General features: G+C 37.7%; 1 protein-coding gene across 10 annotated transcripts in view; it reads right to left on the bottom strand.

Annotated features, from left to right (window-relative positions):
• Nucleotides 1-1,928: 1,928 nt before the first annotated feature.
• The window catches only part of TECPR2 (tectonin beta-propeller repeat containing 2), a 41,914-nt gene continuing 32,277 nt past the window's right edge, over nt 1,929-11,565 (bottom strand). For 6 of the 10 annotated variants that reach the window (XM_079308233.1, XM_079308237.1, XM_079308234.1 and 3 more), the window contains 3 exons: nt 5,494-5,635; nt 4,422-4,571; nt 1,929-4,168 (listed from right to left, as the gene is read on the bottom strand). In XM_079308233.1, the coding sequence (XP_079164359.1) occupies nt 4,011-4,168; nt 4,422-4,571; nt 5,494-5,635 (450 nt within the window). In that variant the 3' untranslated portion in view covers nt 1,929-4,010. The other 4 variants (XR_013774576.1, XM_079308239.1, XM_079308240.1 and 1 more) reach the window with 4 other exon arrangements.

The raw sequence follows: 11,565 nt of genomic DNA, 5'->3' as shown, positions 1-11,565 counted from the left end.
CTATTCAGTAGACTAGGGAGATAATTTCATTCATCCAGACATTTTAATCTTTATTGGGGAGCTCTGGTTGTAGTAATTCACAAAAGATAAAGACTGCAACTCAGCTTTCACTTTCCAGTAATTAAAATCTAGTCCTATATATTACAATTCTTTTCTGTCCTGCTGATGTGAGAGTGGTTAACTATGATAACTCACCAAAAAATCAGGGTGATCTATTTTGTTTGGCACGGGACCCATCAGCTTTCTTTGCTGGCTACTTGCCACCATAATACTGTTTCCAACATCTAACTCTGGCTTTCAGAAAGGCTGCAAGAGGAATAAAGCCTGCATTTCACATTTTACAGCTGGAAATCCTCAATCCAGTCTTACCTCTCTACTCATTACAGTAGGGATGGGATGTAGACAGGGACTGTAAGTGTAAAATGTGGAGACCTGAGAATTTATACCAAAGTAATGAGGAGAACTCCATACCTTCATAAACAATTTACACTTTGCTAATTGCTAATTAACCAAGCAAAGCCACAGGCATACAAGCACTTGAACTTCAAGCCTTTATACTCAGAACAGCATTTACTGAAAAGATGTATCAAGGTTGTTCCTTGAAATCTACCAAGAAGTAGCTGAAACAACTAGCAAAAGGTCACTCATTAAAGAGAGTTTCAAGAGAAAAGCAAAAACATAAACCAGAATGTTACACGAGTCTGAAATAATCCACAAGTGCCTGTGAAACACCCAGCAGAACTCATCTACTGAAAAGTAATGTAGGGGAGTTATGGGGCTCTGATTTCACAAGTGTATGGGAAGAAGGGGGGGATCCCAGTCTATTCCATCAGACACTCTTTGAACAGGTAATGAAGGCTGAAGACATGAAACTTTGTACATGCTCAAGTAAAGCTGTTTAGACAATGAGCCAAGTTCCTAATTGCTTCTCATTGTCATTTTCCTAGCAGTAGCACTGTTTCATATAAGACAGTTCTACTTTCTTACTTAAGGAATTAGTATACTTTCTTAGAAACTTGTTAGTGAAAGATTTTTCTCTGTACCATGATCATATTTATTTTTATTGCTCTGAGACAAAGAAAACCAGGAGTTTCTCACCTATCTAAGATGATTGGTTTCACAAACGCTCATCATGGTCATCTCCCTTAAGCTGTGACATCAGGATTACTCCTGCATAATAGCAAGGAGCCAATGCTGTAAGGAGACTCCTATTTCCCTGCAGGAGTCAGAGAAGCAGCTGAACCAGTTAGTCAAGATAAAAGCTATGATAATTAGCAAGGATGCTGCCATCTGAATCTGAACAGGATTCCTGGGGCTGGAAGTGTGTTTAAGAGTCAGAAGCCTCATTAATCACTGTTATGCTCTCTTGTGTGAAGTTACCCAGGTCCTGACTCAGGAAACAGCTCTCTCCTTTGGGAAGTGAAGCCAAGGTGTTCTCTTTTAAGCCCCAGCTGCAGTTCCAGCAAAATGCCAGAAACACAGGAAGTCCTCAGATAATGAATAATTCAAGGAAGGGTGCAGTTACAGCACACGTGGTACAATCACCATTTTCTGCTGGAACCACAAATGCATATTTTTCACTGAGAGCTAAAATATTCAACATGCAATTTTGGTTCAGCATATCAAGAAATAAATTTGCTTACTTCTATTACAACAAGACTACCTTAATATGGAGGCATCAAGCTTAATATTCAAGTATGAGACGTGTTTGTCTTTGCTTGAATGATGAATATTTTGCTGGCTTGACACACCTGTCACAATTTAAAAAAACATAAAATAAACTTCACAGGATCCAGGTCCTTACATTGTCATTACCATGTTGTCTGGAGGAACATCAGGGAACGATTTCATAAGCACAGTCTTTCACAATTGCCAGACATAGAGAATTCTCTTGTAAATCACAAAAAAGATGAGTCTTACCACAGTAATTTATTTCTTAAAAATCTAATTTATTGCACTTGTCTTAAAGCACAAACAAAACCAAAACCCTACATACAGAAATAAAAGTAAAAAAACCCATCCTAACTTTGTTGAAACTACCCTAAAAAGTAGTCTGTAAGAGCTCCTGACACCAATTGAATATTAACGACCATAGCAAGGAACAGTATTATACAGTAAATAAACAACTAGCAAGCTCAAACCATTACTAAGATGACTTTGAAAAATGTAATACAAAAGTGTCACTATTAAATAATGCCATTGTACTTGAGCATCTGGTGCTTGGAGGGTACAGGGAAGTTGTTCTTTCTCATCTCCTTTCTCCAAAGTGATTGACTTGGGAGTTGCCATAAGATATTTTTAAGCTGAATTTCAGCTTCTTTGGGGTCCTCAAGACACCAAGCTATGCTTGCATAAAGCAGACTAGGTTACTTCACAAGCTAATTCCATTACCATCCACTTCCAGACAGGCTAAAAGAATTCCTCTGGGGTAATCTCTTTATAGAGATGAGCTAGCAATGAAGCAAACATATAATCTGTAAAAGGGAAATAAATCAGTCCTTCCTGTAGGACTGAGATTTGACTGAGAACTGACAGCCAGTACCAAAAGTGTTACTAAAAAGAAAAAAAGACATAATTGGTTCTCTCTCCACCAATTCACATTCTCACCTTGCACCCATGTTTGTTCCAAGTTCAGTGCAGTACATGCATGAACTATTCTGAAAGAGAACAGAGGTTAGAAAGAAAAGATCCTTTCCCATTTGTGTTAAGTTCTGAAAACAGAAACATCCCCACTTTTCAACTCTTGGCCTTTCCTGAAGCTGGCTCTTTTACAGTATTGGTTAGCAGCTGCTTAAAACATTCTGATGATTTATAAGCTTAGAACAAACAAAAAATAACTCCTCCGCCTACATACTGAACTCAGGCTCTCTCATCTACAGTTCTATTGCTTAAAAAAGATGAGGTATCTTTCAAAGAAGATTTAGTATAAAGAAAAATAAACTGCAGTGTTTAACTTAGGTTACTTCCCAGTTCATCACATACTTCTGTTGCAACATCTGTTAAGTATAAGACACTTCAAAATTTAGCTAACATAGCTAAAAATCAGAATATTGTTAGGTATTTTCTCACAATATCACAATTTTTATGGGATATATAGGTAATTCTATCAATTACCATTTCACTCTTAATATATCTAAGTTTGGTACTCAAAACAATATGAGTCCAAATGTTAAAGCACTGGCTGGAGGCACAAATACAGCACAACAGGAATTATGAAAGCTGCCTTGTACATTCCTGCTTTGTACTACAAACCAAACAAGCGACCTCTTCCTATTCCAAACTGGGACTCACCCCCAAAACTCTGTCAGCTTCCTCATGGCTATGGAAATGGGCAAAAGCGCCCCTGATATTAGATGTAATCCAAATCTTTACCTTGTGAATGAAGCCCAAATTATGAACAAAATTTCTGGAAATGGAAGGTTAGTAAAGCCTTACAATTATTTATATGGAAATGGATACAACTCAGTTCATTTTAACAATACTGTATAATCATGATGTTCTCAGATCTTACTAAGAAATACTTCACCATAATTTCTTCCATGCTGCAAGGAAAAATAATTCTAAATATATGTACAAGAGTCAGGGAGAAATCCCATCAGTATGGTATGGAGTTCCAAATACATGAAGAAATTGAGAAATGCATAATGTTTCCACTGTTGAGAAATATTTAATGCAACAGAATTCCTTCTCAAAATCAGTACATTAGTTGCATGCTGTTGTGAAGTACTCACTTTCATTGCTAGTAAGGTTAACTTAAGTTATATTTCCAAAGGAGCTTCTACAGTAGTACGGTATAACAATGCAGTATGCCACACCTAAAGAGTCTCCCAAAAGATATGTAACAAACATCAGAACTCACAGCTTGGGGGCTATTTAACAGGTCAGTTTTCCAATACAAAAGTGCTAATATCACAGGTCCAATGAGTGGCTTTTAGATCCAATATTCTGTACATACATTACAGAAATTCTGTCCTCCTGTTTTTTTCACTTCTTCACAAGCTTGACAGACTTCATATCACTTCCCATTCATCTTCCAAATCATCAGGGTGAAGCAGAACAGAGGTGTCATTATTTTTCTGCAAACTATGGGAATGGCTAAAGGTCTTAGTGAGGCGCTGGAGCAGAGATCCTGAAGTACTGATCGCCCACAGTTCATCTAGAGGGGTCACTGCAAAGCATAAATTATCCATCTTTTAATTACAGTAACAGGTTCCAATTCTAAACACTGAATAAATAATAATATTTGGATCTGTTTTCCCAATTACACCCAGAGAAGGTTTTTACTAATACGATAAAAACACCCTTGGTGAAACACAGTATGTGCATCTCTCCCTGCATATGGTCAGCTTGAGCACCATCAGGTAGAACTCAAAGCAGACATCACAATATTTTGGACAGACTGTCATGCAGAACCAACTTGCCTGTTAAACGTGAGACATTCCCAGGAATCTTCTTCCAGTAGTCCCCCGCAGGATTCTTGTCAGTGACGCCGTATCGGCGCGCGACGTCTCCGTTGGGGCAGCGTGCCCACACAGTCCTGGTGCTCAGAGCCAGCTGGCAGGCCTGCAGACCTACAGGGAGTTGGACATCAGGAGGGAATCAGGCTTTCCTAGACACTAGATACACTTGCAGAAAGTACTTTGAGAGCAGACATTAAGACTATTATAGTTTCTGTATAATCTTACATGAAGCACTAGTGAACAAAAAAGCTTTTTAACTGCAGACTTGGTACTCCCTGCATTGACCATAAGGGTTATCCAGCATAGATATAATTTGTTATGTGGCCACAGCCACAAGCAACATCCAATTAGAGGACCTTCATAGCATGCTTTTGGAGCCCTCATTGTATGTGACTACCACATGGGGAATAAGCTAACAATTACAATCTAAATTTGTCTAAAAATGGTTAACATTACAGACATTGTGGACTTCACAAGAGGATTCTGCAACTAAGTGCCATGAGTTAATGCAGTGACAAATCTTGAAAAAGCACACAGCATCAATGCTGTTATTCAGAAGGAAACAAAGTATAATTACCTAATCTACAACATATCCAGCACACAGGATTAGTAGTAAGATGTGCAAAATAGTTTTTGTTACCCACATTTAGGTAGAAACCTCATGTGATATCACAATTAAATATAAAACCCAACAGCACAAGAGTCTCTCTATTGCTTAGGAATTCTTCTTCAGTTTTAACTGAAAGGGAGCTGTACCACTTACTGAGTGGCAGCAGCCTGAAATAACACAACAGAAATAAATTTTTTAAAAAAATCGTATTTCTCCCAGTTAACTACTCAGTGTTTTTAAGTAAAACCAAGGTCCTCTTTAAAAGATAACCCTTATCAAACACCTGATAGAAAAAAAAAAAAAAATTAAGCATTACTATCCAATTTAAAAAGCAACAAGGAAAAATAAGCAGAAAAACCAAAACAAAAACACTGAGAAAATGGCAGAAACAACAAAGAACTGATGCATTGAATTGATTTTTACCTGGTACATGTTCCCAGTCAGTACCTACAGGCATTTCATCTGTAATTCCAACTCGTACATGGACATTCCATTTGCTATCAATTGCCCACAACATCTGATCATTTGGACTTGAATGAATGCTGACCAAGTTGATTCCTACTGGCTATAAAAATTAAGCACAGTATTTAAACTTCGTACTACTGTATCTTTGTACTATTGAAGCATTTGTTTTTCACAGAAGTACACAAGAGAAGTAAAATATTTACCAGATACTAAAGACAGGGAGAAATGTAACTGATATTTTATGTGCTATTATACAAAATTATCAATTTTATAAGCACTTAAGACCTTTTTAAGTACAAAAGTAACCTGAACGAACATATCATTACTGACAACAATATTTTTATCTAATGTTCAGCATTCAAGTCTAATAATATTAGTACTGGCTTAACCACTGCTATTCCAATCAGATACAGTTCCAGCTGCAAGTTGGAAGAGGGAACTCTTCCAATGAAATACACAAAATACAGTATTTTCTTCTTGCCTGACAGAAAGTTTTCCTGACATTATTAAATCTGCACTTTATTTCTAAGCATATTTTAAAACAGTACATTTCTAGAATCTGAATGTCTCCTCTTTGCAATGAAATCATAATCTGCCTTCTTGCCTGTACTCCTTGCTACAGGAATACAGTCATGGAACTCACTGCAGAGCACTGCAGTACTGGAGTGGCCACACCTGCAGGAGAGGATCCCTAGCACTACCCACTGGCAAACACAAGTGAAACAACACACTTCCCATTCTGCTCTCAGGCATGTCCTTACTCCACCTGCTTCTACAGAGATTTGCATTAACTGCTGTTCAAAATCAGTGGTACTGACGTAGCATCATGATTATGTAGCAAAATATATCATCCAATCAATTTGGAACACTGCAAATACCCTGCAAAACATGTACTTTGAATAAAACATGGATATTAAATACAGGTTTTTCTCCACACCAGCCTAGTAAAAGCACTGCAGAAGACAGTATGATGTCTGAAATACATCATCTCCTCACAAAGCAGCACTGCATTCCTGGCTTTAGCCTCATGTGCATAAGCTGAATTTCCAGAGTGCTAAATAGAAGAACAAGTAGCTCTCTGTATGTGATAAACCAAGGGATACAAAAGCATGATCTGCATGTATATAGAAGCACACAACCCAGTCCCAGATGGGCCTTCTGTGTACATAACAGTTACCTGCTTTGGTTTTGCTTTTAAAATTCTGGTGCTGACTCAGGTCTGACCAAGCTACAACCAAGTCTGACTTGCATCACCAAACCAATCCTGTCTATTCAGGTTTCAAAGCCCTTGACAGACCATCTTCTATGTTTCTCCTCTCACTAGGTATTTGCCTTCTGTTGAAAGCCTGAGGCTGGTAAAGGCTTGATCAAGTATTTACTTGTGGTCACAGTAAATTCACAAGTGGCTGCAGTTTGAACACTTAAAAGTAAAGCCACTAATTGTCTTGAAAAGCACTGACTGCATAGAATACATACATACTTAGCTACTTTCAGAATGGTACTAAACTACTGTCTTGAACAAAAACCTCAACCAACAAGAAAAAACAAACTCAACTCCAAAACAACAAACCACTCCAAAAAAACCTCCAAACATATCCAAAACCAACTGAGCAATCCATCAAACACCCAAACCACACTAAAAACAGAACACCTCAAAACCCCACACAATTTTCCTATTTGGACTTTCTTCCCCTTTGCTGGGAGCAATCCATACTCCTGGCCCAGTTTCCATTTCTCACCCCCATTTTTTATTTGCTTATTTCTACAGCCACCTTACTCCCCACTTGTCCCTGCTCACCTCTCCACCCTGCTGCCATGGGACTGTGCCCTACTCCTGTGCAGCTTCAGCCTTCTGCTCCATCACATCCCTCATCACACTTCTGTTCCTGCAGTCCCGTGTTTTCACACAAGGGAGCTGGGCTGTCATTTACTTGTGCAGGCTGAAGTACTGCATGAACAGGAGACCTTTGCCTTTCATTTTTTTAAATATATTTTACTTTTTTAATTCACCATCTCCTTCTTACCATGTTCTCAATAGCCACATCTTTCCCAGTTTTAGGACATTCTGTCACCTTTCCCCAATGTCCTTCACACCACAGGCTGACAGTGTGTCTGTCTGTGCTCTACAATACACTCCATGTTCCAACCAGGGTCTGTCCCAAACTGTGCCTAACACCTTGGTGCAATTTTGTTGCTAACCTGCTTGGATTTGTGCACCTTGTTCCCCACTCTCCTATGTCAGGATCCCATGCTTCTCTTATACTGTCATTTATCCAGAAGAGAATTCTCTGAGAAAGAGCTGGAGGACTATTTCCATCAAAAAAAAACTTAACAAGTGCTTAAACCTACTACCTAAGCCTGTGCATTATTAAAAATTTTTACAGATTATTACATTTTTATTATTATTACATTATGACAGACTTTTACAGATTATTACAGATCTAAAGGTAGTGGAATCTAAGAAAAGCAGAGGAAACACCCAAAGGGAAAGCCACAAAAAGAGCTCAGCTAAATTGCTCCTGATACCACTGCAGGCTCAAGTGTAAACAAAGCAATTACTTCTACCCTATTCTGCACCACCAATACATCTAAGAAACAAATGGCAATCATCAAATTCAAAATAATGTGTTTAAAAGCTTGGCCAAACATTCTTCTCATTCTCTGCTTTTCTAAGTGAGCTCATTTAATCCTTAATTTTCCCTACCTCTCTGGGTATTTCACTTCCAGCTTCTCTTCCTTCTTTGAGTTACTCAGCTCTTTCTGATAAGCCCTCATCAATAAAACAGTCCTCTCACTCCTATTGCAAAGAATCCAGGCAATTCCTCTACCCCCCAGCTATCTGCTGTGGAACAGCCAGTAAAGAACACAACTGACAGGACACATAGTGACATCATTATATACAGCAGCTTTTGGCACAAACCAGGGACAAGCCACTGGAAACAAATACAGGCAATTCTTAGAGCCTGTTGGAAAGGTTTGACTTCTGGATTATTCTTTACCCAGAAAGCAGCCATGTACAACAAGAAGGTACTCTCATAGCTACCACAGTAAGGTGGATAAAATTAATTTTATTTGACATAATGTACTATTTTCTTAGAACAATCATGCTGATATTATCTCAGATATCTCTCATTTTCACTAAGTTTTAATTACCATAAGCATGCTTTAAGTACAAGTTACATAACAAGAAAATCTCTACAGCTGCAGTTAAAGGTTAAATAGAGTTCTCTCACAGCACTAAAGAGAGAGAGATCTCTGCAAATTCATAAATCTGCTGATAACATTTCAGAGACTGATAACCATGAAAATTGATAAATTATTTTAGCACAGTCTTTACGCAGCTGGTTTAACTTCCAACAGCATTCATGAGACTTCTAAACCTTGACTGTGAAACGTCCTATTTGTCATTTACTGGAGAATCTGGAATTTTAAAGAACCTTGCAGCAGTATCTCAGCCTTCCTGCTATGACGCACCAAACTCTGTGTATACATTTATCCACAATATAATCACCACTGTGAGAGATCAACCTGTTATGGATCATTCATGGATCCAGTGCTACTTGATAAAAAATTGTGGAACATTGTTTTTCTATTACTTGGGTTGCCAAACATTTCTAAACTCTAAAAATCTCACAAGTCTGACTGCTTTAGCCCGTCAGATCTGAAGGCAGATTCCCCATCCTCTGGTCTTGTGCCTTGGCTACAAACAGCCATTACTCTCTGTCTTGGAATATGAAGAGTTTCCCACCAGGACCATGGACTTTAACACTATCAACTATGTACTTTTCAACACCAAAGCAATATACTAAGAGCTGTGGATGTATTTGTTGTCTGCTACAAATAAAAACAATAAAAACCAGCTTGCCACATATCTGTTGTGAAAAAAGTGTTGATAAAATGAAATAAACTTGAAGGAATAACTGGCAAATTGTTAAATTATATCAAGAAACAATGTCTATGCTAAATATATTTCAGTTATCAAGTTGTCCATTAGCTTTATAATTTTGTGCAAATTCCTTTCTTTCTGCAAACCACAGAGAAATAAGTTTCAGTGTAAGAATTTAACTTACGCTATAGTATCAAACAAAATCCAAAGTAAAATCTAATACATTCCCCCATGCACTCTACCCTACATACCACTCAAAAGTTTTGTCTTATTGGTGACAGTTGAAGGCAAATGGTTAAAGTTCCTTGTCAAGGAAGATAGGACAAACACGTGCACACAGAAAAGGTACCAGAACATTTTCCACGTCACTTTTCAGGAGCACAGAGTCCATGTACCAGCAAACCTCCATTATCTCTGCTCTGCTGCAAATATCCAGGATAAGGAAGACTAAACATAACATTATCAGTCTGCCTGAGCCCAGTCCTTTTTGTAACAGGTTGGTGGCTACATTCAGCACAAATGAATGAATTTTGAATTGCCTTTAAAAAGACAAATCCGAAACACCTTCAGCTGGTCCAGACCAGGCTGTAAGAGGGTCACATCAGGGATACTTCTCACACTTTTGAGCATTATGAGTGTATCAGACTAAACTGACTATTTTCATGACTAACAGCATCCAGACTCTCCTAATGAGGATAAGAAATAATGCAATTTAGAGAGACTCTCCCCTAATACAGGCCTATTTACACATTATTTTCTGAGGTCCATTTAAATGAAGGTTATAAAACCCTTTCAGCATTAGCTTGCTTAATTAACTGCTGCTTTTTTCTCTGCACAGAAGTTCAAGGCAATATACAGGAGCAGGAAAATGCTGTCTTGTCTTCCTTGATGCCACATGTACATATTCTTTAATGTGTACATGTTCTTAAAAGCTGGCACTAAATTGTCAGAAAAATATAACTATTTACTGTCTGTAAAACTGGAGCATTACTTTCCTCAGAAGCCTTCGAACAACAGGACCCTTTGCACCACTTTCTGCCTTTAGTGAACAAAAGGGACAAAGGCCTTAGTTGGGTATTTCCAATCAAGGAGATATGTCTTGTCTATGACTTGCACCATTTGGAAGACAAAGCAAAACCAAGGAGTAAATCCCTTGACCTCTCCTGTTAGATCTAAATTTTTTATTTCAACACTTTTTCTTGAAGAAACATAGGAAAGACAACAACATTTGATACAATGGTATCAAATAATAGAAAAGATCAAACCAAACCCATGCAACTACTCAACATGTTCTCAACAGAACCATAAGATACTTTAAAAATACTTAGTACAATTGATCCTTAAAAGAAATTAAAAAATAAGTAATTTAAATTTCATGTAACTACTTTAGAGACCGTACAAACTCCAGGCCTACTCAGGTTTGCCCAACTGTCTTCTGGTCCCACTGTTTTATAACTAAGATTATAAACTGTAATCTAGGAGATAAACCCTCCATAATTACCACTACAGGTATTTTTAATAACGTACTGAAGAACTGAACTCTTAGGAGAACAAGAATTATTTACAGAAACGTTAGCTAAGTAAACACTAACTTTAAATTTCCAGGAAACAGAATATAATTCAACACTAGGTAATAAAAACCTTGTGTAAGCAAAGCTGAGTAACCAAGGCTTTTGTTTTTTTTTTAAAAACACACTTTTAATGAGCATCAGCAAAATACCTTCTCATGCAGCCTATGCCCATAAAGTACCCCTCTTTAATTTCTGACACTTAAATACTTTACCAAGGAGAGAAAGCATTTTTGGGGGGTTACAGGGAAGGGCCTTCAAGCTCCTAATTCAAGGGCAAAGGGTCTGATGTGATCAGCAGATATCCCGGGATGTCTCCTTACTCTGTGCAACCACAGCTCATACCTGCTAAATCATGATGATCACTCTCTACCCATGAATTTCTATACCATGGTGCTTTTATTTTTGAATAGATAATTCTGAAAACATCTCAAAACCTAATGATAGTTGTAGTCACTTTATTTGACCAACTGAATGTTAAATATATTTCTTCATCTCTCTAAGGAATATTAAATATCTAATTCTGTGTTAACTAACACAGAAGAGTTGCAGGTATGAGGGAAGTTCCAAGTAATG

The sequence above is a fragment of the Erithacus rubecula genome (genome assembly GCF_903797595.1).
Source record: "Erithacus rubecula genome assembly, chromosome: 6".
Taxonomy (NCBI): Eukaryota; Metazoa; Chordata; class Aves; order Passeriformes; family Muscicapidae; genus Erithacus; species Erithacus rubecula.
The sequence above is the reverse complement of the archived record's forward strand: the minus strand, read 5'-3'. Positions and strand labels throughout refer to the sequence as shown.